Genomic DNA, 23,879 nt, shown 5'->3' with positions numbered 1-23,879 from the left:
AATGCATCACTGAAAAGGGGTGGGTGGCCCAGGTAACAGCCAAGACACAGTTTAGCAGAGAGCAAGCCATTTTTCTGGAGACATTCCAAATACTGTAGACACTGAAACTCCCAATGGCTTTTTTAGAAGTCTGTCTCCTATCTCAGATTCAGACATAAAAGCACAATGAATGGGCTGTACACATTATTTCTAGCCTTAAAAATACCTGAGACACAAAGTGTACAGAATTTTTAAAATGTGTTCTTTAGAAATAATACTTAGCTCTTCATTCATGTACAATAAGGTCTAGCAAAAAAGAAAAAAAAAGAAAAAAAGAAAAGCTTTCCTACAGAACACTAAAAAAATAAATAAATAAAACAGAAGCCAGGCATAGTGGTGCATGCCTTTAATTCCACTCAGGAGGCAGAGGAAGGTGGATCTGAGGCTAGCCTGGTCTGCATAGTGAGCTCTAGAACAACTAGAGCTACATGGTGAGACCCTGTTTCAAAGAAACCAAAAAACAAACAAACTAAAAAAAAAAAAAAAAAAAAAAAAAAAAAAAAAAAAAAAAAAAAAAAAAAAAAAAGGAAAAAAAGAAATGGAAAATGGTGAAATGAACACAGTGCAGTGTGGGGAAGCAGGAGGTATAGGTGGAGACCAGAGGTTGACCTTGAGTATTGTTGTTCGGGTGCCATCCACTTTGTTTTGAAGATAGAATCTCCCATTGGCCTACAGTTTCCTGATTTCACTACACTGCTGCCCAGTGAGCCCCATGGATTCTCCCCTCTTCACCTCCAAAGTGCTGAGATTACAAGCACATAATAGCACACCCAGGATAAAGCACATTTCTGAATCTGCTTTAATAAGATGTCAGTTGTAGAATATGTACATAATGTGAACCACTAATGCAGCAGATAAATAAATAATTTTCTTCTGGTCACACTGAAACAGGTAAGTAGCAAAATTCATTTTAACATATATAATCTGTTAATAATAAGCCATCCGGGGCTGGTGAGATGGCTCAGCGGGTAAGAGCACCGACTGCTCTTCTGAAGGCCGTGAGATCAAATCCCAGCAACCACACGGTGGTTCACAACCACCTGTAACGAGATCTGACACCCTCTTCTGTGTACTCATTCATAATAATAAATAAATCTTTTAAAAAAAATAATAAGCCATCCTCCATCTCTTATATCTAAGTGTGTCACAACTCACAATAGCCAGATTTTAGTCTTACAAACTACAAAGGACAGTGTCACTATATTGAATAGGATGCTCTGAACTCTCACAGACTTCTATGACACCAAAATGCAGTTCGGCTAACTAGTCTGCACTTCTATCACCCAGCTTTGTAAATGTGACTCTAAATAAAAGGCTCAAAACAATATATAGAAACTAAGCAAAGTTTTTGTTTGTTTGTTTTATTTTCTACTAAAACCACCATTAAGTATGAAGTCCTTAGAAATACTGAGAACATTTTTACCAGAAAATTCCATCATCTTTTATAGAAATCAAAAAGAAATAATCAAATTTGTCCAATTCTCCTCCTTTGGAAGCCCTTTGGGTCCAAACTTTCTCTAATACTGTATTTGCCAACCGTGCACACAATTCTCCACTGACATGGACAATGGACTCACATCTGACTTACGTCGGTCACCTACCTAAGCCGTACAGAGCGAGTTTTGTGCTTCCTTTCTGCAGCAGAACCGGACTAATGTCAACCTTCTCCACAGACATTGACCGTCCAAAGTGATTCACAAACCCAGCACAGCTTAAAACATCCAGGGCACAGAGGGCATCTGCCTGCGTCAAAGTTTCAAAGAGCGTGAGTGTGTCTGCAGAAATGAGTGGTCTGAGTGAGCAGCACACAGCACATCAAAAGCACACCCTGCACACAAGTGTGTCTTACTCACAAAACTTAAGTGTTTTCAGAATTTGGGTTTTCTTGACTTTAGAACATCTGTGCAGATCTTACCAGGTGAGAATCCCAAGGTGAAAACCCAAAACCAAACAGCATCTAAAACAAAAAACTTCTGAGTCTAACTTTAAGATTTCGTAGTACCTTTGGCTTAATAATTTTGGATTAAGGACATTCAACTTGTAATTACAAAAACAAATTATGACAGTGTCTTCTCAAAACTAAATCCCAATGTTGAAGAGGCTTCTACCACCTTTTAGCACACATCACCTACAGCAGCTGAAAGCACACAGCAGGGGCAAAGCTAGTACCTCATCACTACAGTGATGCCCTGGCCACTAAAAAGTAGGCATAATCAGCTGTGAAACAAGCACTTTGTAATATAAAGCAGGTCTCCTATACAATGTTTTTTGTTTGGTTGGTTTTTGGTTTTCGAGAGGTACATAACCATAAACTAAACTAATGACCTACAGCGTCAGGAGAAGACAAACATACTTTCTATTAGGTCTGCCAGTCTTGCCTTCATATCAAACAAGAAATAAAATAATTGAATCTAGATTTAAAATACTAAAAAAAAAAGATCACTTTTTACAGTAAGAATCTAGGAGCTCAAGTAAGCTGAGGAGCACTATGTGGGCAGTCCCTCTATTCCTAGCAACTCACTGAGAGCAAAAACCAATGAAACAAAAGTCAGGCTCCAGCAGGCCCTGTATCAGGGGCTGTAATTGCAGGCCCTTAAAGGCCGAGGCAGAATCACAAGCTCAAGGTCAGCGTGGGCAACTTAATGAGATCTTGTCTCAAAATAAAAAGGGAACCCAGTGCTGAGGATGGTAGTTGTCGCCTGGCATGTGTCAGACCTCCTCTCTACCCTCAGTATTGCAAAGAAAAAAAATGGCAAGGCTCTCTCATGTAAGAATTCTTATTTCGCGCTGGTGAGATGGCTCAGCGGGTAAGAGCACTGACTGCTCTTCTGAAAGTCCTGAGTTCAAATCCCAGAAACCACATAGTGGCTCACAACCACCTGTAATGAGATCTGACTCCCTCTTCTGGCGTGTCTGAAGACAGCTACAGTGTACTTATGTATAATAATAAATAAATATTTAAAAAAAAAAAGAATTCTTATTCCATATTAAAAAAACAAACCAACAAAGAAATATAAAATCATAAATGAAAATAAATTAATTTGAATTCATGGCTCAATTTGACTGCCAATTACTAGAAAAAAAGGTAGATGCTTTGCAGTGATAACATTCAATGTCATTTTTAAGATTGCAGCAGAATTGTAATTACCCCTGTGGGATCGTCATGGTTGCCGTGGATACTGAACACTGGAATGGAAATGTTGAGATTGCCATCCTGGTAGTTCACCCATGGAAACCTTAAAAGAAAACAAAGAGTGAAAGTTTCTGTAAAGGATAAGAGCTATTTCCCCAAAACTTTCCTTCCAAGACGTAGTGCACTAGGTAGCTACAAACATGTATCTGCAGACAACCCCAGCTCTGTGCTGGAAATACACTCAGTTAAATTAAAAAGTTTGAAAGTATCTTAAAAGTATATGAATTATATAAAACAGTAAACAGCTGATAACTGGCAAGTTAATAGGCTTCTCAAATGTTTAATCCTTTATATAAGGCTTCTCCTTACAGTTGGGGGAGGGGAAAAGGATCTGTGCATGTTGGAATCCAAAACACCAAGTTCCATGGCCCATCACCAGCTCCACTGCCTCTCCATACACAGCTTAGTCCTTGCCCATTCCTTCCCCAGACACCAGCTTCCTCTTCTCTGTGACAGTGGGGAGCGATTTCTAGTATGTCTCTCCAAAAACTTATCTATACATGTAAAAAAAAAGCACATTTTTTCCTTCTTACATATGTTAGAACAATATGCCTTTCTGCCCCTGCTTAATCTATTTTGAAATCTTTCCACAGAGAGTTTCCCTAAGCCTTTTGTCAGCTGCATGAGTTCTAGTGTAAGAATCCTGTCCAGAGCTTAAGTAGGACTCCTAACGTTTAGACTCTTTCTGGTATTGTTTTCCAAGTAAGAATGTATCATTTCTCCCAAGCTCAGCAGCATGGTTATTATCAACCCTTTAAATCTACACCAGTGGTCCTGAATTCTCATTACAAACTCTAAACAACTGGGGATCATTTAAGAAATACCAATGCCCATGCCATGCTCCAAGGAACTCACCAGTTGGCATGGAGACTGGGCACACATACCTGAGAGTCTTAGGTAACTATAATGTGCAGAGATGTGTTTGCCTATACAGTGTCTATGAGAAAAACACTTCAGTCTCGATTCATCTGATGCCTTACAAACGAGGCAGCTGCTCTTGACAGGCATTACTGCTGTTATCATTTCTGTACACTATGTATGTTCTTCACCCACATTTTATAAACTAATGTATTTTTTTAAATCAACTTAAAGGAAACAGTCACTGGAAATTCAGCCTTAATTTGTGCTGAGCTGCATGTACTTGTCCTTAGTGAACTATGACTTTTAAGTTTGTTCCATGATTCCTTTGCCATAAATATATTTATTTTTAAAAAGGCAAATGTATCATCCTTTTTTCCTAGCTCCTGGGTTTTGTACATGACATCTCAAATAAATTCAAACCATTAGTACTTTGTATGACTTGTGGATAACTGGTAACTAGGAAGTTATAGACCTATAAGATTTAAAACCTTCGTAAAAGTACACTCTTTACAACAAGGAAAGAGATGGATGCTTTTACAAAGTCCCTACACACAGACTTTCTTTAATATTTAATCAATTTCTTGTAGAACTCTCAATGAATAATAGCTATTTCCCCCAAGGTGTGAGTTACCACCCCCATCAAAGACTAACGGCCTGTCATATGAGGCTCTTTTTGGAGTTCCTAGTCTCTTCCACCTCTCTGCCAATTCATGAGCCACATTTTAAATTACTTATAATCTGATCAGGCTACTTGATCTTTGCCAATCCAGTCTTCTTTCAGAATTTCCCTTCTGTGTTTGACCATTTTTCCTGTATGACCTAAGGAAACCAGAAGGGGAAATTAACCAGAATGCAATGCAGAGAGATGAAAGTGAAGTTAGTGTTCATATAAAAAAAAAGAGAGAGAGAGAGTTCCTAGTCTTTTATGTCTTAAAAGATGACCTTAGCCAAAATGCCCAACACCGGGGAAAGGGAACTCTGAAGAGTCCACCTCCAGTAGATAAGCAGGCCCTCAAGCAGAGGGACAGGGTTACTAACCCACAGTCAAAATTCCTGACCCAGAACTCTTCCTGTCTAAAAGAACTTCAAGAACAAAAATGGAGAAGAGACTTAGAGAAAGGAGGTCCGATGACCGGCCCAACTTGGGTTCCATCTCATGGGGGGCGCCAAGTCCTGACACTATTACTGACACTATGATGTGCTTGCAGATGGGGAGCCTGGCATGGCTGTCCTTAGAGAGGCCCTACCAGCAGCTGATGGAGACAGAAGCAGATACTTACACCCAACCATTGGATTGAAGTCGGGTTAAATTAGGGGAAGGACTGAAGAAGCTGAAAAGAACGACCCCATAGAAAGACAAGCAGTCTCAACTAACCCAGTCCCCAGGGAGCTCCTAGAGAGTAAGCCACCAACCAGGAGCAGTCAGAGGCCACTAGCACAAATATAGCAGAGGTCTACCTGGTCTGGCCTCAGTGGGAGAAGATGCGCTTAATCCTTGAGAGCTTTGAGGCCCTAGGTAAGAGGGAGACCTGGTGGGAGGGAGAGCACCTTCTTGGAGGTGAGGGGGAGGAGGAATGGGATGAGGAACTGTGAGAGGGAGGACTAAAGGGGGACAAAGCCTGGAATGAAATAAAATAATTTAAATTAAAAAAAGATTAAAAGATAAAAACATTCAGAAAAAGCAAGGGAAAGCTATTATTTTAAGAAGGTAATAGATAAGAATTTCCTGAAATTAACCCAGGTCTAGGGTTCAGGCCTAGCCTGGTCTATATACAGTGAGATCCAGGCCAGCCAAAAATATATAGGGAGACCCTGTCTCAAACAAAAACAAAAACAAAAACTCTCCTGAAACTGCTGAGAAACAATCCTTGGATTAAAATGCATTAAAATGCAGGATGAAGGGCTGGGGGCACAGCTCAGCAGTCAGTGAGCCTGTTTGGAGTCATGTGAGGTCTTGGATGAACCCCAGCACCATTCATGAGAATGAAACCCAAGCAGGTAAGTAGAGTTCAACCTACAGTTAAAGGCTGAAGAGCATAAGGAATGCCTCAGTCACCTACATGATTTCTTCAGGTCAAAATATTCCGAGTCATTTTCTCGTTAACTCAAATCTCCATAATCATGTACCTGGCACAATTCTGTCCCTTTAAAAACAATGGAACTGAGAGAGAATTCTGGAATTCTGGAGAGAGAATGAGTAAATGAATGACTTAGTCAGGTGACCATTAAATGACAGAGTCAGGATTTGAACTGACACTATCCAGAATGCACGCTCTTTTGGAAGCTGGGGAGACAGGCTCTCACTACAAAGGCCAGACAGCCCTTGAACTTGATGCATGTCCACATGGCTGACGAGATGATGAGATGGCAGGCATGCACAGCCACATCAGACAATCCATGTATCCAGTGTTCCCAAGCACCGTGCTCTACTGGCAATTCATGTATCCAGTGTTCCCAAGCACCGTGCTCTACTGGCAATCCATGTATCCAGTGTTCCCAAGCACCGTGCTCTACTGGCAATCCATGTATCCAGTGTTCCTAAGCACTGTGTTCTATTGTCAATCCATGTATCCAGTGTTCCCAAGCACCATGCTCTATTGTCAATTCATGTATCCAGTGTTCCTAAGCACTGTGCTCTACTGGCAATTCATGTATCCAGTGTTCCTAAGCACCATGCTCTATTGTCAATCCATGTATCCAGTGTTCCCAAGCACCGTGCTCTACTGGCAATCCATGTATCCAGTGTTCCTAAGCACTGTGTTCTATTGTCAATCCATGTATCCAGTGTTCCCAAGCACCATGCTCTATTGTCAATCCATGTATCCAGTGTTCCTAAGCACTGTGCTCTACTGGCAATCCATGTATCCAGTGTTCCTAAGCACCATGCTCTACTGGCTTTCTAGCAATTAAACTGACAACAGATTCATCAGCAATAAAAAAGATTAAGACCTCATCACTCACATATGCCTAAAGAAAGCTACTTTAGGCACATGGGAGGCACACCTATAACCATAGCTGGCAAAGACACTGAGCAAGAGAGCCTGAGTTTGAGGCCAACAAGAATAATACAGAAAGATGCAGTGAAAAATAGAAGGGGTTAGGAAGGAGCTCAGTGACAGGAAGTTTAACAAATAGCCATGGATACTTTGATCTTCCTCCCTCTAGCAGTGGTACATTTGTTTTATTTTTTGTTGTTTTGTTGTTTCTCTGTGTAACAGCTCTGGCTATCCTGGAACCCTCTCTATTAACTAGACTAAACTTGAACTCACAAAGATCCGAGTACCTCTGCCTCCTAAGTGCTGGGGTGGGGGCGAAAGTCAGCCGGAGGTAGACTTTAATCCTCTCCTACTGAGTGCAGGCTGGACTTAGGGACTCAGCTCTAGCCAAGAACAACGGACAGAAAAACAGCTTTGCACTGGAGAAACCTGAAGACATCTTAGCCTAACACCAACGTCAACATGACCACAAACACTGACCAATACCAGAGTCATCAAAGACAAGAAAACGAAACATAAGACTGAGAATACACTTCACTCAAAAGGAACATGGTGTCCTTACATGTTTAAAAAAAAAAAAAAAAAGGCAGTGGGAGATGCCTAATACTCACAAGGCCCTGGGTCCATCCCCAACACTGCAGATTTACTTTAAAAGAAAACAAAACTTACGTAGTATAAGACCAAGAGCAATGATCCTAGACAAAAAGAATCCTGTATTTGACTCATCAAAACTACATCTGGCAATCTGGCAACAATAACAAACCATAAACACAGCTAAAGGCAGCTGACTAGAGAAAATATACCTGCCTACAAAATGGCTTAGTAACTAGAATATATAGGTAACTTGCACAATTCATGTCAAAAAAAGATAAAAAAAATACCAAGTTTAAAATAGAAAACAAAAACAGTAACAAAAAACAAACAAACATAAGATACAAAAGAGAATGAGAGATCTAGGAATAAACTTAATCCCAGCATTAGTTCAGAAATACAAATTAGTGAAATGATATACAGGAAATTCAAAGAACTGAACGACTGCAAAGCTGCCCAGAATGAAGGCAAAAGAGCTAGTAGATACCTGGGGAGAGTCTCAGTGAAGTAGTGCCTCCAGGCCTGTGAGCAGGCCTGTGGGAAATGGTCTTGTTTACAGTAACTGATAGGGAAGCCACAGCCCACTGTGAGCAACACCATTCCCTAAGTTTTAGTCCTGGACTATATGAGACTACAGAAAGCTAGCTGAACAGTAAGCATCTGGATGTTTTCATTCTCTCTCTCTCTCTCTGCTCTTGAATGTAGATAAAACTAGCTGCCTGAAGTTCCTATGTTGGCTTCCCTAAAATGATGGACTGTAATGTGGAATTATAAGCTCAATAAACCCTTTTCTTTTAAAGTTGCTTTGTAAGGGTATTTTGTGAGCAACAACACAGACACCACACCCAAGAAAACCATGCTTCAAATGTAAGTGTACTTACTTACTAAAACCAAAGTTGACTGACTGGTCACTGATGATCTCAAATTGCACAGGACGGTCACCCATACAGTACTTCCTAAGCAGCTCCAAGCAGCTGTGCAGGGTTTTCCTGGAGGGCTTGTTTTCATGGAAAAGATCACCACCTAACAAAATAAAATCCACCTAAGCAATAGAAAACAGTATTAAAATTAGGAAGTTTAAGGCAAATATTATTTAAAATATAGACGAGACAGAAGAAAGGGTTTCCCAGCCTCCTGTGATCACTTCAGCCTTCTACTCTGAGACCAGCCTCAGCAACACAGTGAAGTGAGCATACTGTTCAACTTTAAAGAGGGGAAGGGGTTTGACCTGAAATGTATGACACCCATGGTAGACCCTGGGCTCAATCACAGCACAAAAGGATGGACATAGAGGAAAAAGAGCAAAGGTAATTTTAATTATTCAGAAGACACTGAAACATAGATCTCTATTGCTGTACTAGTCAAGGGAACTTTAGCAAATGAGCTCTCCAGGTTCAAAGATAGACTCTCAAAAGGAGGGTGGAAAGAAAGTGAAAGAGAATTCCAACATACACCTCTGGCCTCACATGCATACATGCACTCACATATCAATATGCAACGTGCGCAGGCAGATGGTAGACAAGGCTAGCCTAGTCTAGAGTGAAAAACCCTGTCTCAGGCAGGGAAAAGAAAATCAGGGAACAAAGCAATAAAATAAGAATAACTGGATGGCAAGTCCATATACAAGAGAACTTAAAAGTCAAAAATTAGTTATTTAAAATTTATATTGAGAAAAACATGTATTTCCAGCATTGCTATAGACAGGCATCTACATAAAACTGTTCAACTGATTGTTGTTTTATATCAAACAACTTTTATAATACTGATTTTTATTGTTACAATATTTTATAAATTTTAAAGAATATTGACAAAACAGAAAAAAACAAAAGGTATGGCAGGTATTGAATGGGGGTTCTCTGGAAGGAGTTGGGGTACAAAAGGGAAAGAAGAATGTGATATAATTCTATTTATTTAAAATATGTTTTTAAATGTTAAAAAATGCAGATAAATTGAAATAATGTATCTTTTCTCATCATAATGCAATAAAGCTTAAATCAATAAAAATAAAAATTTGGGGCATTTTCTACCTTTGGAAAAAAAGTAAAAAATTTAGATTTCAAAAATAAATAGTCAATATAGTAAATAAAAATGCTAAAGGACAAATATAATATGCACTTAGAAGATCCAGCATGGGATGTGCAGAGAAGGGAGTCAGGAAACAAGAGGTAGAAATGGACAAAACAGTACCAGCCAGGCTCACAGGGAAGTGTTCCCAAACCCAAAGAGTTACAAAAGAGCGTGCTCAAGGTTCCATGGAAAGAAACAGGCTGCCTTTGGCTTTAGGTTTTACTCCCCTAAGGGAAAGAATTGAGTCTGACAGAATATAAAACCAGCATACTCCATCAATGTCTAAGCTTCCTAAGTCCTTTTCAAGGTGCGAGTTATAGCTTGAATCCACCGGGAAAGATGAAAGACTTGAGCTTCATTAAGATTAAAATTAAATTAATTTCTTATTGCTTCCAGAAGGATAACAACCTTAGAATGAAATTGAGAGCATGTCAAGCCTTAGAGGGCTAGAAGGATATTTTAAGGTGGGCATTACAATCATCTTGCTTCAGTGGAATCCGAGGCTGTGTGGGAAAATGGCTTTACTCCTTGTAGCTGTCTCTCACTCCCATACACAGGGAACAGTGCTTTGTTCCCTTCCCACAGTGATAAGTGGTTTACAGTAGGCACGCAGAGCAAGCAGTTAGCTGCCTGCTTCTGCCTAGTGCTGGGATGAAAGGTGTGTGCCACCAATAGCCAGCACCCACTCTTTCATTCTTATCTCAAAGCAGTATCACTCTGGGGAGAATGGAGGCTGCTAGGAGCCAGTAGGAATTTTAGGGCAAAGATCAACAGCTATTAGTGGGTACCTGGTACAGAGCTTAGTTTTCTTAGGCATCACACAAGAATACATTACTAAGCAACAGATTTTACTGTCCATAGGGGAACACAAATAATTACTAGATAAACAACTTAATATACCAATTTCACATGAGGCCATGAGAAGGGAAGCAGTGTAATGTCACTGAGTGCTTAGAGGTAGAAGGGGGTAAAAGATCTCTTCAAAAAAGGTAAACTGTGGCTGTGCATGGTGACAGATGCCTATGACCCAGTGTTTAAGAGGTAGAGGACCAGAATTTCAAGGTTGTCCTTAGCCACATATAAGTTGTCTTCAAACATGGGCTATAGGATCACCGCAATAACTCCCTATCCTACCCCTTAAAAAATAAACTGAAATGAGAAGTCACCCTGCCCAAAGTCAGGTGGTAAATCAGAAAGGTTGACCTCCAAGATCCCAGAGAAGAACTCACTAGGGACCAGGCAGGGCAACAAATAGTCCTGAGCCCTGGGAGGAAACCAGTAACACTGTAAAGGATCCAGAGCCCAGGTCCAAGGTCAAGGCATAGCCTTGAATGTGCCTTGACCTTGGCTGCTGAGCAGGGTTTGAGCATGATAACAGAATCCGAAGAAAAGCAGTGTAATGTCACAGAGTGCTTAGAGGTATAGGAGGAAAGTATCTCTTCAAAAAGGTAAACTACACGGCTGTGCATTGTGTCAACAGTTTGCTTTGGCTGTGACACTGAATACACACACAAGGCAAAGTATGAAGCAGAGAGACCAACAGGGAGCTACTACACTGCAGGACAAGTGAGGCAGAAGCTATATGGGTACTGTTATGAGCCTGACCAAGACAGTGAGGAGGGCTAGAGATGCAGAGGGCACTAGGGGTCTCGCACATAAACTGAAGGAAAACCACTGAGAAGGCAGGGCACCTATGTTTACTCTGCTGCTCCCTCCTGGGCTCTGCAGACACTCACCCACCTACTGGGACATTCCCCACTGCCATCTCCAACTCTATTCTGGTTAAGTTAGAGTTCAACCCCTTCCCAGACAGATTCTCCTTCAGTTATATGTTTTAAACCAATGTCACCATCAGGCACCCAGGTTCAACACACCTGACTCTCTTTCAAATCCTAAAAATTAACATATGTACACTTTCTCTTTGTAGCATCTTTCATATTCATTCTTTTCTACACCTAGTACCTCAGGTTTTAAAAGCATTGAAATAGTCTCCAACTCCCACTACAGTACCAGGCTGCTAGACTTTTTTTCTGCACTGAGCACAAACTGAGACTGATGATTGCAGCTCTACCCTCTCAGTGCTAGCCTTCAGGCATTTTTTTTTCTTAATGGGATCTCATCTCTGTAGTTCAAGCTAGCCTTAAGGTCAGTATGGCAGTTGAGGCTGACCTTGAGCGTCCAGTGTCCACCTCCTTGGTGCTGGGATTGCAGGTGCACCACTGCACTCAGGTTTCATGGAGTGCTGTGGACCAATCCCAGGGCCTTGTACCTGGCATGCAAGCATTCTACCAACAGAGCTACATTCTCATTCCTCTTCTAGCACACACATGGCCCACAAGCAAGCCAAAAATCCCTATCATACTCTCATGTTGTCTTATACTTGTGACTTCAATTCTGCTTCATACCGTACATTCTCTGTGTCAGCCATCAGTAAAGGCTGATTCTCCTTCAACACACGTGTTAAATGTCACCTCCTGAACTGGTCTCATCTAAATACCAATCTCCTCTACCTCCAAAGTCCCAGGAAACTGTATGGGTCTTACACAAATGACCTTGTACTTGACTGCTTGGGAATCGTTGTCTCACATTCTAGATATACGTCCTTTGAAAACTGACAGCCATCTTTTTATTTCAGGTAGAAACTGTAACAGGTTTGTACATCATTAAACACCACGTGTTTCTAAATTTGAAGGTTATCTGTCACAACAGTTTCTGCTCCAAATGTGAACACAAAGAACTTAAAATTTTAACCAGGCTTTTAGTATATTGGTATTTAGCCAATAAATTCGAATGCGTGAGGTTATAAAATTAACTTTAACTTAATGGAAAAGAGCCTGCTACCAAGGAAGTACGTTAGAGCAGACACAAATGTAACCCAAACTCACTTCCTTTTCCAGGGCAAGTCTTAAAATTTCATCAAATGTCACAAATGTGTCATTTCCTCTAATTGCATCTTTCTCCATAAAGCCAAGATGAATATCAGTGGCAACCAGGATTTTAAATGTGTCTTCATCATCACTGTATAAAGAAGAGAACAAAATTCAATGCAATCCATTAAAAGGATGTTCAAACAAATGGAGACCTAAGCAGAAAATAAAGAATAGCAAAACTGTATAGCAAAATCCATTTTTCTAGCCTCAGAATTAGCATGAAAGTTTACAGTACTCAACAGACCTGTGGCATCCCAGCTCTCTAATCGCAAGTTCAATACAGAGCAAATGTGAGTCACACTTAGAAGCACTCCCTGTCTGCTCTGAAACTTATAACCTTTTTATAACCAGCTCTATGCAGTCAGGTCTGTTCCCTAGATTTTTCTGTTCCACAAAAATCCAAAAAGCTTTGTTTGCTCTCTTGTTAAGTATCTGACTGTACACTTTTCCAGGAAAGTAATTTAAAAGTCTTCCTCTAAGTGTGAGAATGGATTTTATACTAACATACTAGTTGCTTACATCCCAAACTCTGATGACATACATACATAGTTTTCAACAATAAATTTGGCCAAATAACAAAACAGAATTCTTTAAATCCAAACAAAGGTACTTTCAGGTAAATCAGCAGCGTAACAGTTAGTAGCACTCACTCACACTCAGCATTAAGTTCAGTTCTTTAAGACACTTGCTATCTCAGTGCCGCAAAGAAAGAGGCAAGTGTGGTCACGATCTCTAAAACCAGACACAGAGCAAGGAACTCATTCATCACACAGCCCATTGCGCAGACTAAAGGGCATTAAAAGATAGGCTATTCTCACTCAACTATTGTTAGTTCGATTTTGTATGGAATTCCACAAGTCAGAAACTTTCACAACTGTATGCACAAAGCCCTGGCTATACCACAAACTTCTCAGTTCCCACAGCTGCACCCTTCCACTCTCATTTAGACCTCAAAATTACCTGGAAAGGAATATTATTAGTCTAGTTATGCAAAAGAAAAATAAAACCAGGCAAGCCCAGAGAATTGCTGATCTTCCTAACACTACACAACTAAGTTTTGACTAAGAACGTGAAAGTAGAGTGGAAGACTCCATTAGTGTTGAAGGATCTTCTCCCACCTGACTTCTATAGTCCGTTTATTTCTTTCCATTTTGTTCAAATTCACTTCAACTAGGGCAACTTACTCTAAAAGACTATTTATAGACAAAGCCCAAGAGCATGAGCTTCCCTGCATGGTCACGTAATAAATTACTGCAACACACTCATCTATTGTTCTACCTTATATTTTTTGCTAATAAGCATACAGGATGTGCTTTTAATTAAGCATTGACAGACATGGTTTTGGGGATACTCTGTCCACTATTAAATTCTGTTGCTGTTTTTATTAAAATGTCATTTTTCTTTTAAGGTCATCACAGTTAATACGTCAGGCTTACAGTGGATCTGTGGGGCTCATTTTTATAGTAGAGTTCCTCTGGCAACAGGTTCCTCTCCAAGTACCCTGGGGTTCTGTTCAGGTATGTCAGAAAAACCACTCGATTCCAAACTCTAAAAATAAATACCAAAATGCACATATTATAGAGGTTGCACAAATTCACCAATGTGCGTTCAGTTGCAGGGTAGACTTCTTGAACAAACACTAGCACTTCTGAGAAAGTCCTATGATCGTCTTCAACATGACCTAGGATCAGAAAGCCACATTCTTAAGTGAATTCCTAATTATTGCACTATCACGACTATTTCTCTACTATTTTCCTCATGAGATTGGTGTGTAGTAAATCCCTGGGCAGGAAGAATCAAACGTAACTTTTTACGTGCATAAATTTAAGCTGCACCGCGCAGGACTTTGAATCAGAGGCCATCCCATACTCTTAACATTAACAAGGCTTTTATGGGGCAGCCCACATTTAAAGCCAGAATAAATAACCAAACACGTGGTCTACGTGGAACACCTCTCGGATCCACAGCTTAGAGTGGTCACTGAGAAGGCGGCGCTGCCACGACAGGCGACCTTACACCCGCGGGATTCCGAGGCGGAACGCAGAGCCCGCATCCCTCCCAAGCCCACCCGGCCCGTCTTCCCCGACGGCCCCACGCACTCGGGGCTTCCGCCCGGGACCCGCACGCTGCAAGACCGTAGCAAGGCCTAAGTTACCCCAACCTGGACTTGTCAGAGTCGTCCAGCGAGGCCACAGGCCATCTCTACCTCACGAAAAAGAGGTGGGAGTCGCCAGGACGACAAGAAAGCCGCCACCAGAAACCTGAATTAGGCGCGGGAGGGCTGCATCAGTACTTCTCGCGAGAGCCATTGATGGCATGACGTCACAGACTGTCTAGATTCTCATTGGCTACAGAATAGCTCCGTCCCTTCACAGGAGCCAATCCTGAGCAGCGAAGGGGCGAACCCGGAAACGAAGTTCTCTGTGAGGTTCTCCCTGAGAAAGGTGAGGCGCTTGTCCGGAGCGGTGGGGCGGGCAGCTGTGGGCCACCTCGCAGGTAGCACCGTGACAGATTCTTCGCTTTGGGATGCGGAAGGTCTCACCTGCTAGACCAAAGACCTTTCTTCCCTTGACGATCGCCCCAGAATCCCCGGCTTACCACATCTGCCATGCTTTGTGTGTTCAGAGAACCTTGAAGAGAGTGCAGTAAAAATAATTTGGAACCTTGAATTAGATGAGACCACCTCGGGACCTCAGAAGGTCCTGATGTACCGCAGCGTGTGTGTCTTAGTCTGTCAGAACCCTAGCGCAGGCCTCTGAAATGGGGCGTGGGGCTCCACCTCACTGAGATGAGAATTGGAACAGTTCGTATCTCTCTCAAAATGGAGTGTTCCCTTTAAATTAGGAAACAGGTCCTGTTCCTCCACAATAGTATGCATCGAGCTTTATACCCAGAGTCGAGATACATTTGGGTTTGATTTTTGAGTTAAACATACCAAGACAGTAAGTTCAGAATTAATATGAAGGAGTTTTCAGCTGTGGGAAGGAGGGCTGAGATCCGTGCCAAATTTTGGTTATTGACATCTGTTAAGCGCTTAATGAATTGACGAATGGTGGCTTTTTAGAAAATGAGTTTGAGGTGAAAGGAAAAATTGAAAACGTTAAGAAAAGAGCAGTTCTGATAGCTCTTTAAAAGAAAAGAGAGAAAGAAAAACCACAATCCAGCCAAAACCTTACAAACCCCTTAGTGGGATTTATAGGCCCTAAGTTACTGGTCATGTTCTGATGTCCTGTCACTAGTGATGAAGCAAGCTTAATAGGACAACAGAATATTAAACATGTGAAATTAAGTAGAACAAAACCATGAGGAATGTGTATAACTGACTAAGTTCCTCTTAGAGGCCATCAGAGCAAAATTAAATAGGTCTTAAGTTTAATGATACAAATAGTTCTTAATGCAGGTTACATACAAATGGCATAATAATCTGTGTTAAAGATGTGGTAAAAAAAATCTATCCTTAAAAGGTTAATGGCAGAATAATATAAGACATAGCATCTGAAATAATAAACATTAGATTCTAATTGGATCAACAGAATGGAGTGGTAACATTTGACAATAGCAATGAAAAACTGCCAAGTTCAACAAATATAGTTAAAAGATTGATGGTTTTCAAAGTAACTAATCATTTTCTTTAAGGCTTATGTGCTGGGTAATTCTTGAAACTGATGTCAGTTTATAAATTAATATGGCAGTTTAGCAGAAGACTAATGTTTTAGGACTGGGTAAATTATGGTCCTCCTGTCTACTCACTGCCTGGACTCTTATCAGTTTTAACATACCTAAATTAATAGATTCAAATTAAGATAGTTATAGCCATTTGTTTTAGAAGAAAATGGTTTTTTTTTTAAAAGGTAAAGACTATAAATGATCATAGATAGGGGAAATCTCTGAAGTCTTGTATTTAGTAAATTTAATAGATATTGTTAGAAAACACCAAAGCCTTTATGACATAGAATTTATCTGGCTTGTTTGTAAGGTTGCTATTCATGCTGTTGATAATATCTAGTTACTGCTGTGCTAACAACTGTTGCATTTGTGTTTTCAGGTTGGAAAGATTCAAACAATGCAGACATAATTCATCTCTTTAAAGATTGCACCTTGGAACTTGAAATGCTTTTTATTTAGAAGAGTAATAAAAATGGAAGAAGAAAAAGTCAAGGATGATGAAAAACCAGACCTGGAAAACTCTGTGGACTTCTCTGAACAGTTTAACCAGCTTGAATTGTTGAAAACACATGGACACCTGATTCCCACTGGTACTCAGAGTCTCTGGGTAGGCAATTCTGATGAAGACGAGGAGCAGGAGGAAAAAAATGAAGAGTGGTATCAATTGCAAGAAAAAAAAATGGAAAAAGATCCAAGCAAATTGCTTCTTTGGGCTGCTGAAAAAAATCGGGTAAAAAAAAGAAACCATTACATAGTTGGAAAAGCATTTGGTTTGGAGCCCAAAGATCTGCCCCTAAACCTCTAATTATATTTACCTTTGGGCACATTCCAACATTTTCAACCCTTCAATTTCTTGTCTTTAAAAATGGTAGCTTAATATTTGTCTCATTTATAGGAGTGTCAAAAAAGTAGTGGTTATGAAAGTGAACATTATGTTATAAGCTGGCTCTAGATGTATGGGGGAAATTATAAGCAGCCCTCTAATTAAATTATTAGGATTCTTCTAAATGTCAGCATTACTGAGGACAGGTAAAATGGAGACTAACTTAGTTGCAACTCCACCAAGTGTCTTAGTGCACTTGTTTACTCCTCACAAAGTCCTTCGAGGAGGCAAATATACCGAGTCATCCAAAAACACTATCAAAATCAGTTCTTCCCACTTGACCATTTGTACTTAATTTTACTAAGTTCTCCCATATCCATGTTAGTAAGTCAAAACCAAAAGGGTTTTGCAGTTTATAATGGCTCTTCAGTCCCAGAGCACAATGTATTCTGTCTGGTCCATAGACCAAACCCAAACTTGATGCCCAGCAACATGAGCGTGTTGTCTCTAGGAGGAGATGAGTTCTTTAGTCTCTAGGTTGCTTCAACATCACTTTATTCTACTGTTAAAAGTAGTTTCATTTTTATTTTCTGGTTCATACACCATGTATATTGATACAGTCTGATACAGGAAAATTAGGCTTGCTTTAGAGATAAAATATAAAATACAGATAAAGCTCTTTGATCATCTAGGGCCCAGGTATGGGCCAGTAGGCATTTATTTATTAGAGTAGGATAATGTGATAGCTTATGGTGATAATCAGAGAATCGGATTCCCAAGTTGCTCCTGAGTGTAATGAGCTGTAACCTGCTTGCTCATTATCAATCAGTTATCCCCTACCCCTAAAACCGAATATTAAAGTCTAAAGCTACTGGATGGTGTAATGATCTTTGTTTATTGTCTTTTTCAAGTTAGAGTTTTTAAAGTTCTCTTTTTTCCATTAGCTTGCTACAGTGCAGAGACTACTCTCTGAGAAGGCCGCTGAAGTGAACACTAGGGATGAAGATGAGTATACTCCTCTTCACCGAGCAGCCTACAGTGGGCATTTAGATGTTGTTCGTGAGTTGGTGGCTCAGGGGGCAGATGTTCATGCTGTGACTGTGGATGGCTGGACACCACTGCACAGTGCTTGTAAGTGGAACAATGCCAGGGTGGCCTCTTTCTTACTTCAGCACGATGCAGACATCAACGCCCAAACAAAAGGCCTTTTGACCCCTTTGCACCTTGCTGCTGGAAACAGAGACAGCAGAGACACCCTGGAACTCCTCCTGATGAATCGTTACATCAAACCAGAGCTGAAGAACAACTCACAAGAAACTGCTTCTGATATCGCCAGGAGGACAAGCATCTATCACTACCTCTTTGAAATTGTGGAAGGCTGTACAAACTCTTCACCTCCGTCTTAATGACTCTAGTAATTTTCTTAAGTTTCAAAGTACCAGTGCCTCCCATGTGTGAGATATAAAATACTCCCGTATACAGAGAAAAGATGTCTCACTACAGAAATTCTGTTGTACGCATCACAGCTTCCTTCCAAGTGAGCTGCCTGACCTTGATGCCATATGTATTTGAGAGGTATTTGGGTACATCTGTGGTGATTTCTGCAGTGTGTGATTTTTATCAAAAGTAATTTTACTGGACACGGGTAGTACAGAAACTAAGGATATTTTTTGGTGCTGATCCAAGAGAAAAGTATTTTTAAATATCCCACACCCTGGGTCTTTGTTCAGTTTAGCATATTGACTTGTATTTTTTAAAGCTAACTCCAAATTTTCATCTTCAACATACTGGTGCAGTTCAGCTGTCTTCTCTGCATCTCTAGTTTCTTTCATTCTAAACAGAAACACTAAAAAATTAGTGACTTAACATCTTTGTAAGTTTTAAAAAAATGATGGAATGTTTAGATGTTTTGTTTTTTAAGATGTAGGCCATTCTGAGACAAGCAGTTAAGGAGATGTTTAATCCTTGAATGTTTTACACTGCCTCCCCCACCACATTCATAATCCTGTGGACAGTCCTACCTCACCCTGGTCAACCCATGTGACCCTTACTGTTATGGCCAGACAGTGTCTCCATTTAGACATGCACAAAACTGTATCTTGGTCCAAAAGATTAAAACTGCCCTCCGAAGTGTTCACCTTTCTCTCCTGCTGGATTGGGCATTACTCATGAGTTCCAGGAAATGTCCAGCACTATCCCCACGGCCCTCATTTTCTACAAGCCATGACAAAGGAAAAAGGACAAGGAATTCTAACAGTGAGGAATGATTGTCATATGGGACCAGAACATCAAGTGGCTCAGGCTTTTTTAAAACAGAAAACAAAAACAAAAACAAGCAACCAAACAAACCAGAAGAAGAAAAGAAAAAAAAAAAAAAAAAAAAAAAAAAAAAAACAACTTAGAGTATGGATAGTAACACAGAGTGTAAATACAAATAGAATATATAAGTTTTGACAGTACAGAAGGCAACTTGAATATAACTTCACCAGATCTATGGCACATTTGTTCAAATTACATTAACTTCTTGGTGCCTGCAACATAGTTTTTGATGGACTCCCAACCCTCTATATTCCTGAGGGGTCTTCTGAACATGAGAACTTGAAACCTAGGAAAGGGACACTGAGGGCTCCTTGTCAACTTAGAATTACCTAGTAAATACACCTCTAGCATGTCTGGAAGGGAGTTTCTTGAAAAGTGTAACTGAAGAAAAGATATGCATCCAGATGTGGGTGGCACTATCACCTGGGCTCAAGTCCCAGATTAAATAAAGAGAAAGCAAGCCAAGAACCAGTGTTTGTCTGTTTCCTCGTCATCTTACCCATTCAAAACTCAGGTTCATTTAGTAGTTCTTCCTGTGGGTTTAATGATATCCTCCAGTGGGACTCACTGTAGCAAGATTTGTATGCTCCTCGGAAAGCAAGTTGCTGCCTCCTTTGTTGTGCTCAGGGTTTCATCTCTATGAGATACACTGTAGCTGAGCCTGGAAATGCCCGAGAATTAGATTGAGTTCAGGAAGGTAAGGGACCTTTCCACAGGCCATGAGCTCCATTTTCACACACAACCATCCCAAAACAGAAGAATTCATAAAAGTCAAGAGGATCTGCAGAGATGGTTCAGAGGGCAAAGTGCATCCTGTGCAAACAAAAAGAGCTGAGTTTGGATCCCCAGCACCTGCATAACCAGGTAAGGTGGCATGGGGACATACAACTGTAATCCCAATTAGTAAAGCAGAGACAGCAGGATGTGTGGAGCTTGATGCAATCAGCCTAGCAGAAAAGGCTATTTTCAGGCTAAGTAAGAGGCTCTGCCTCAAAATATAAGGTAGAGCATGACTGTGGAAGATATCCAAACTCACCTTCATGAGTGAGGTCGCAAGCACACACACTAAAATTTTAAAAAATGAGACCATTCTTTTTGTCAGGACATTTTGTCATGGCAACAGAAATGAAATCAGGATAACCATCATATACTTAAAAATTAAATAATCATTGATTCTACTTTAGATTTCTTATATTTAATTGATAGATTTATTTAAATACATTCAAATACTGAGCTAAAACATACCATTAGAAAAAGAGACCTGCTTAATACTAGGAACTCAATACTAGGAATTGTTTGGAAGAAACCATTCCCTACTCCTAATTTTGGCCTTTAGAAAGTTTGCACGCCTTTAATCCCAGCACTTGGGAGGCAGAAGCAGGCGGATTTCTGAGTTCAAGGCCAGCCTGGTCTACAGAATGAGTTCCAGGACAGCCAGGGCTATACAGAGAAACCCTGTCTCGAAAAACCAAAAAAAAAAAAAAAAAGTTCATCCCTTAGGTCAAATGAGTTTATTGTTAGAAAATTCTAATTTCTATGATTCAGTGGAGATCACATTCTGATTTTCAGTCACTTGCACAAAGAGAAATGTAAATTGTATTGTATTACTTAGTAAAGTTGCAATGGATTTTACACAGACTTATCTTTTCAAAAAAAAAAAAAAAGGAGTGGGGAGAATATTAGCCAACAATAATTGTGTATTTCTTGTTAGTCTGCCACTGCACAAGACAAAACCCATTTCCTTTCATATTATCTTATGGTAGATTAAGGACAAAATATTAGGAGAAACTGCTTGTTTTTACATGTTTAGTGTATATATTTTAATGTTTGTTTTTATTTTATTATATTTTTATAAGATTTGTTTATTTATTTTATGTGTATGAGTACACTGTGGCTGCTGGGAATTGAACTCAGGACCTCTGCTTGCTCCGGCCCTGCTTGATCTGGCCCCGGCGTCAGATCTCATTACGGGTGGTTGTGAGCCATTGTGTGGTTGCTGGGATCCGAACTCAGAACCTTCGGAAGAGCAGTCAGTGCTCTTACCCGCTGAGCCATCTCACCAGCCCTTGTTTTTATTTTTTAATTATATGAATGTGTGTGAGGTTATGTGCATGTGAGTTTAAGTGCCCAGAGAGGCCAGAAGAAGCCAGAAGAATGCATCAGATCCCCTGGAGTTAAGGGCAGTTGTGACCTGCTGACTGATGTGTGTGCTGGGACCAGAACTCGGGTCCTCTGCAAGAGCAGTATGCATTCTTAATGCCTGAGTCATCTCTCTTAGCCCAGCACTTCAAAAAGGTATACCATCTTAAATGTGGTGATTTACACTCAGATATACATGGCAGTATGCCACACATTCGTGTGTGATATATTCATTTTACATAGGCCACAATTGTGTTTCTTTGATCTTTCCTCCCATATAAAATTCCATGCTATTTTCTCCTATGTAGAAATCTTCCCTTTTGTTGTTGCTGTGGGGAGAACATTTATCATAAGTCTTCCCTCTGAAAATGGTTAAGTGCAGAGAACAGTGAACCCACAGGTACAGTGCTGCCCAGTAGACATGTAGAACTAAGACATTTTCATAACTGAGACACTATGCCCAGTGAACACCTGCTCCTCATTTCCTTCTGTGTCCCACCCTGGGAAACACATTTCTACTCCACGCCAATGAGCTTCCTTGTTTCAACAACCTCATATAAGTACAATTACACAATAAAAAGCAAATTTCACTTTGGAGCATAAAAATACAAATAGGCAAGCGCCTCTGTAATGAAAAATGGCTGGTAACTTACACTACCTGGCTTCAAGATTAGATGTGAAATAGAGGAGTGGGGCAGTGTGTTCCTAGTGGGTGGGTCAACAAAATAAAGCTGAAATACATCCAGGTACAGATAACTAGGTGGCTTCTTTTTTCTTGAGATGATTGTTCCTTTGGGGAGAAAAAGAACTCATTTATAGACAGAAAGACAAATCCTAGATTTGTTTAGTGACATGGACAGCTTGCAGAATGGCTAGACAGGTCATCTCATGGCTGGTTGCAACTTTCTACCTGTTGACTATGGTGGTATTTAGACAGGCATGACTCTCAAAAATCTTTTGCTTCCACAGTCATTTGAGCAGAATATTGTTCTTTGCACAGAAAGTATATTTCAACTATATTGATTTCTTTTAGTGGTTTTGCAAAACAGACTCACTCGATAGCCTAGGCTGGCTTGACTTCATGGTCTCCTGTTTCAGCCTACAGAGTTCTGGGATTAGAGGTCTGGGCCACCACACTCAGTTTCAGTAAAGATGATTTTTGAAGGTAGATATCCAAGGATAACTAATTTTATCCTCTTATTTTTTTTTTAATAGCACATAGGAACACACAATGACCTCTTGCCCAAATTCTAGGAAGTATATTTTCTTGGGGATCCTTTGAGATATTGCAAGTTATCAAAATTTTCATATTATCAAGTCATTGGAGTTTTAAAATTCCAAGCAAGCAAGCTCTTATAAGGAGCAACTTTGCCATTAACTGACACACAAGGAAATAAAGCCAATTGCCCCTTAATTTAATTCAATTGGAAACATTCAATAAATTTGAAATGATGGGTACTTAGTATAGAAGGAGGATTGGTTGGCTTTGAAGATAATTTAGGACTGTAGGAATTGAAAGGAGATGCTGCTGAGTACAGAATCCACTTCTCTGAAGAAATACCGCCCAGAGCACCCTGTTACTTACTCGTTATTCAAAACCTAAACAAGCAGGTAAGAGTTCTTGAAACCTGTCCAAATTTCTAAGAGTTAAGCTTACAATGTTAACTCCCTAGCAGTGGGCAAAGACAACCCTTGATGGTGGTGGTGTTCTTATGTCAGGCAGTGGCAGAGCAGATGGCAGTCCTTTGGTCATCCTCACTTGGCTCCTAGCTTGGTGGACAAAGCTGTTTTATGCTTAGGACACATAAAAATCAAGTCAAATCAAATCAAATCAAATGCAGGGAGCACAATGCAGAAGAAGGAAGACAGAGACCTGCGTACTCCCATGTCACCCACAAACCTGCCCTCCGTGTGGCACAAGTGGGCCATAGACACCTACTTGCCAACACTCCATGCAATGTAGATGGAGGATGCCACCTAGGATCCTGCCAACCATGTGAACATCCTGCAGCAGGCACCACCACAATATGTGAGTATGGGGTGGTCAGATGAGAAAGAATGAGAAGTGGAACAACTTGAGCATTGTGGAGAAAGATGGAACTGGAGACTTGAGAGCAAAAAGGAGTAGCCTGTGGAGCTGGCCGGTGGTGGCGCATGCCTTTAATCTCAGCACTTGGGAGGCAGACACAGGTGGATTTCTGAGTTCGAAGCCAGCCTGGTCTACAGAATGAGTTCCAGGACAGCCAGGGCTATAC

General features: G+C 40.5%; 2 protein-coding genes across 6 annotated transcripts in view; one reads left to right on the top strand and one right to left on the bottom strand.

The window, feature by feature from the left end:
• The window catches only part of Mre11 (MRE11 homolog, double strand break repair nuclease), a 55,937-nt gene extending 40,969 nt beyond the window's left edge, over positions 1-14,968 (bottom strand). Inside the window, exons 1-6 of one of the 4 annotated variants that reach the window (XM_031343314.1) lie at positions 14,839-14,968; positions 14,114-14,225; positions 12,633-12,765; positions 8,562-8,722; positions 3,188-3,275; positions 1,641-1,782 (exon numbers count right to left, since the gene is read on the bottom strand). In XM_031343314.1, coding sequence (XP_031199174.1) covers positions 1,641-1,782; positions 3,188-3,275; positions 8,562-8,722; positions 12,633-12,765; positions 14,114-14,133 — 544 coding nt within the window. In that variant the 5' untranslated portion in view covers positions 14,134-14,225; positions 14,839-14,968. Of the gene's footprint in view, positions 1-1,640; positions 1,783-3,187; positions 3,276-8,561; positions 8,723-12,632; positions 12,766-14,113; positions 14,226-14,484; positions 14,711-14,832 lie in introns of those variants that run through there. The other 3 variants (XM_031343315.1, XM_031343316.1, XM_031343313.1) reach the window with 3 other exon arrangements.
• A 12-nt stretch (positions 14,969-14,980) lies between these two features.
• On the top strand, positions 14,981-19,950 carry Ankrd49 (ankyrin repeat domain 49). 2 transcript variants are annotated; one of them, XM_031343317.1, is made up of 3 exons: positions 14,981-15,121; positions 16,723-17,073; positions 18,111-19,947. In XM_031343317.1, exons 2-3 carry the CDS (start codon positions 16,816-16,818, stop codon positions 18,570-18,572), a joined length of 720 nt encoding a protein of 239 aa, XP_031199177.1. In that variant the 5' UTR covers positions 14,981-15,121; positions 16,723-16,815; the 3' UTR covers positions 18,573-19,947. The 2 variants fall into 2 exon arrangements, with proteins under 2 accessions (XP_031199177.1, XP_031199178.1); XM_031343318.1 differs by having other exon boundaries at positions 15,120-15,173; positions 18,111-19,950.
• Positions 19,951-23,879: the final 3,929 nt, after the last annotated feature.

The sequence above is a fragment of the Mastomys coucha genome, unplaced genomic scaffold (genome assembly GCF_008632895.1).
Source record: "Mastomys coucha isolate ucsf_1 unplaced genomic scaffold, UCSF_Mcou_1 pScaffold23, whole genome shotgun sequence".
Taxonomy (NCBI): Eukaryota; Metazoa; Chordata; class Mammalia; order Rodentia; family Muridae; genus Mastomys; species Mastomys coucha.
Note: the sequence above shows the minus strand (reverse complement) of the source record. Positions and strands in the feature narration are given on the sequence as shown.

Bases quoted from the DNA above. Each gene is read 5' to 3' on its own strand.
- Ankrd49 (XM_031343318.1), top strand. From the start codon at position 16,816: ATGGAAGAAGAAAAAGTCAAGGATGATGAAAAACCAGACCTGGAAAAC. The intron at 17,074-18,110 runs GTAAAAAAAAGA...TTTTTCCATTAG, and splicing joins GGGCTGCTGAAAAAAATCGG to CTTGCTACAGTGCAGAGACT.